The sequence below is a fragment of the Vanellus vanellus genome, assembly GCF_965231255.1.
Source record: "Vanellus vanellus genome assembly, chromosome: 3".
NCBI lineage: Eukaryota > Metazoa > Chordata > Aves > Charadriiformes > Charadriidae > Vanellus > Vanellus vanellus.
Genome location: NC_138907.1, coordinates 19,483,350 through 19,487,786, shown reverse-complemented (window position 1 = coordinate 19,487,786; position 4,437 = coordinate 19,483,350). Strand labels below are relative to the sequence as shown.

Sequence of the window (4,437 nt, the reverse complement as noted above, 5' to 3'; positions counted from 1 at the left end):
AAACATGGTCAAGTTTCTGGTCCAAGTGAGCCTGTGAGCTTGCGGTTGCCAGGCCAGATGCAAAGAAGGAAGGGGGACAATGCAGCCCAGGCTGCATCTCCTGGGCGCTGGATGGCCAAGGAAGGGAAGGAAAAAGATCCAAGTCTGCTGTGTGCCACAGCCTACAGCAGGTAAAGTGCAGAAATTCCTTTGTGTTTCACTGCAAAGTGACTGCCCAGCAGTGATTCCACAGCAGAGGGACAGGAGGCACTACAAAAACAGCTCTGCTTGGTGATCACCCTGCTGTAGCAGTGGCAGAACCACTTTGGTTGAGATGATTGCCATTGGTGATGGATTTAACATCAGAGAAGATGACTGTGAGCTTCCTGTGGTGGGGTCAGTATGACATGGATTAAGCTGGGAGCGTAAGCATGAGGCTACCTGGTACTAAAATACTAAGCCATAATGTCCTGTGAGAGTGTCTGCGCACTGAACCCCTACAGAGGAGCCAATGCACTGTAATTCCCCTCTCAATGTACCAAGCACTAACTTCCCTAGACAGATGTACTCTGCATCTCGATTGATCATAGAATCATAGAATATCTTGAGTTCAAAGGAATCCATACGGATCACCAAGTTCAACTCCCTGCTCCTCGCAGGACTACCTAAAACTAAACCATACAACTAAGAGCATCATCCAGATGCTCCTTGAACTCTGATAAGGGTGGTGCCATGACCACTTCCCTGGGGAGCCTTATCTTAACACCTGCAGCAGGTGAGGGTTGCCTAATAGCTATAACACAGACACAGCAATTTGTGGCTCAGCGCCCTGCCCCATCCATGAGGTGCTCTGTAAAACTGGGCTATGTAAAGTATGTGTGTATGTGTGTGTTTTCCCATACCTGCAACATGGAAATAACAAAATCCATGTAATTCCTAGGGTATAGTCATGATTTACTAGTAGGAAGAGCCCTGTGAGGGCTTTAGACAAAAAAGCCCCTTAAATACTAATTCACCCCTCTTCTGAGTACCTAAGTCCAAGTTTCAGATGCTTTGGGTTAGCAACTGGAGAAACAAAACATGTGTCTCCAAGTGCTCGAGTAATGCCTGATCCAAAGCATGCTGGATCCAGTGAGAACCTCCCCGTGCTCTTCAGTAGGCTTTGGATCTGGCCTTGAGCGCATACATGGTTTAATATGACTGTGGGTACAATACAGGTCATACCACGTGCAAAGGACTATGTAGCAGCATTTCCATGCATAACCACAGTAATGGTGGATGAAAAACTGGACACATGCTTGTTTTTTTCCAATCGGATGAAAACTGGCCTTAAAATGAAATGTTTGGGGTATGGACTTGAACATCCAGAACTTTGGAAGACATGCTAGATCTAGACCTAGTTTCGTGAGTGGCTTTGGTTTTCTCTTTGGATTAGATGTCCAGATTTGATACTTGAATGCTCTCTAGTTTGAATATACTGAATATATGTTTGTCTCCTTGCTAAATGAAAAAAGAATTATTGATTTGCTGTATTTTTCCTGCTTTCCTATCAAGGTGGTGGGATACTATCTTACTGCAATTTGTCGATTTATAAGATGCATGGAAGCCCTCCTTCCGTAAACACAAGTTGCCAATAAGGGGTGCTTAGTTAATTTCTTTTCTGTTAATTTAATCTTGGTCAGGTCCTTCTGCCTCATCCAACAGGCACTACCCCCTCACGCCCGTAGGCCTGGGTCCTCTGTGTCTTACCAGGGCGTTGCATGAGTCTGATTGCTTAAACCCACTTCCCCCCATTAAAACTCCCTCCTACCCCAGTCCTGGAGCATGACATCTGAGAAACGTTTAGAACAAAGCTCTCCATCTGCTAGTGGGGTTTGGCCATTAACCTTTTGTTTATGAACTTGCTGTGCAATAGAGAGGCACTTCAGATATTTCCTTGCTAAACAAAGGCAGGCGTTTAAACCGAGCAATATGCTTTATGGCTCTGGGCATAGTTACTCCACATACCGTTCGACTCTTTTCTCTGCAGAAATTAATGCTGGGATCTTAAACATGAGTAATGCCTTATAGACAATCCATTAACAACAGTGTCTCCTAAGTGGCTATTCATACCATTATTTATAAAATAGGGATCCCTTCCTAATGCTACAGCTACCAATCCCTTGATTTCCTGAGCATATAATCACGTGTATTATCAGCTGTGGAGCATTTTACACCGCTACATATTTTTTACTATATAATGAGCTGCGTGTGTGTGAGTGACATGCAAAAAATAGATGAATATCGCTATTGCACTTACTGCAATGTATGAGCTGATCTGGTTAGACACGAAATGCAGACAGAAATCTGCCTCACCTCTCAGGCTAATTTTAGTCTCTCCCTCTCTTCTCTCTAGCTGTGTGTGTATAAAATCACTCGCGGTCTGACAGCGTTCCAGTAACCTGTGCCACGCGCAGAGCGGGATGTACTTACTAACCATCTGCTTGCATGGCATGGGTTAACTGAGCCTGTGGGATTGTGCTTACCTAAACAAAACCACTGCAGTGAGGGGAAAAACAATGAATGGGTGGAGATGATCAGCCCATGCATTCCAGCTAGTGCAGTCCAGGCAGCAATGACAGCCTGAAGGTTGCAGCAGCATCGGGATCTGCATTCCAAGTGCACAGATCTTACAGTCTGGAGTGATTCTACGTGGAGCTGCTCTTTATTTGCTGAGCCATGGCCAGTAACCAGGCCAGCCTGCAGGATGATCAGAGCAGGCACTGCAAGTTCTTATCCTACATGTTCTACCAGGCTGTGAGAGATCACAAGCCTGTGTGGATGCTGGAAGACATGAGAACTATGGAATATTTTTACTGGGAGGAAAATGCCAGCCTAAGAACCTACTCACCTTCAGAAGCCCTTCTCTATGCAGTGGTGCATAACCACCTGCCTTACGCTCAGTATCTGCTGTCTCATTTTCCCGAGGAGGCTCTCAAGGTGCCTGGGGAACACTTCTGCTATTGCCCATCCTCTGCTCCTCACTTGGCCATGGCGGTCACATATGACAGGAGAGATATCTTGGGGCTGATCATCAAAATTGCACACAAGCTCCCCAGCTTGAACTCCTACATCAATAGGACTGGCTGCTTTCATCTGGAGGATGGGAAAACCCCCCTGCACCTTGCCTGTGAACTGCTGAGGTCAGAGACGGTCCTCATCCTCCTCGGGAATGGAGCTTCGCCCAGGATAGAGGACAGTAAAGGGCTCACCCCGCTGGACGTCATCCTGGAGCAGATGTGGGATTCCAAAGTCAATGTGGCATCAAAGAAGCTCTGCCTCGACTACCTCTTACTCTTCATGCCCAACCCACAGTTTAAGATGCGGAAAGTTCTGCAGGAGCATCCGGACCACTGGACAGCTTTGCTGGGGGAAGACAAATTCAACAGCCTGGTGGGGAACACACCTGCCTCTTTATATCTGCAAGCTATGCAAACTATTCTCCAGACTCTTCCCCCATCCCACTTCCCTAAAAGCATCCAGGAACTACCTATACCTCAGGCACTAAAGCCCTTACCATCCTATGGCAAAAAGCTACCGACAAAAAATGTGGTAAATGTTTTTCCTTGACTTTATTCGCTGGGTCTTGGATTTTCAAAGGCCACTTAGGGGATCTGGTCATTTGCCACCCTCTGCATTTTAGTGTGATTTTAGTACTTAACCTATTAGGCTATGCTGGAAAATCCAATATTTTGTGACAAGATTTTAAATGTCTTTTCTAATTGATTGCAGGCACGGCACTTTTAAAGGCAAAAGCGCTCCTTGTTTTATGTTTTGTTGTGCATGTGAAGGGTTAACTGTAGTCGAGACTATGTTATGTTTGGTTTCTTAGCTGTCAGCTGGTATCAGTGTATCTGAATTCCCAATATGATAACTATATCCTGTATAATGTACCTGGGTAAAAAGGAACTACGTGCCCAGTGGGATTTTCAAATGGTGTAACTATGGGACCGTGTTCTGCTAGAGCTGGGAGAAATACCATTCTGTACCAACAGGGTTGAAATGTCAGGTTTTCTTTCTAACAATGATCCAGCATCACCTAGTAATAACCAAAAAGTCCATGGCTGATGCTGCAGGGACATAGAGGCAGTCCTGCAGGTTACCTGATTTTACTGAGTTACTTTACAGCAGGTCATAGTGTGGAGTGCGTGAGTTCAGAGAGGGGCAGGGAATGTATATTCCTGGGAGGGGAGGGGGGAAGAATTGCTAACAGAAAGCATCCTGTCTCACCTGGGAGTGAGGGGGTTAAAGGCAGTCCCAGCCTTGATGCCTCTACAGACTTGTGCAATGGGGAAGGAACCATTTTCCCTGCTGTCCAGTAAAAAAATGAAAGTCAGAGCAGGGCCAGTGGAAGCCCTGTCCTTCATAAGTGACATTATTTCCCCTTGACTTGTGTTTTAGGGCTGAATGTATCTCTAC

The 4,437-nt window shown here is 45.8% G+C and overlaps 1 protein-coding gene across 1 annotated transcript; it reads left to right on the top strand.

Moving 5' to 3' along the window:
• Positions 1-2,697: 2,697 nt before the first annotated feature.
• On the top strand, positions 2,698-3,588 carry LOC309670032 (ankyrin repeat domain-containing protein 9-like; the record flags this gene model as incomplete). The annotated part of the gene is made up of 1 exon (XM_082480839.1): positions 2,698-3,588. One exon carries the CDS (start codon positions 2,698-2,700, stop codon positions 3,586-3,588), a length of 891 nt encoding a protein of 296 aa, XP_082336965.1.
• Between the last annotated feature and the right edge of the window lie 849 nt (positions 3,589-4,437).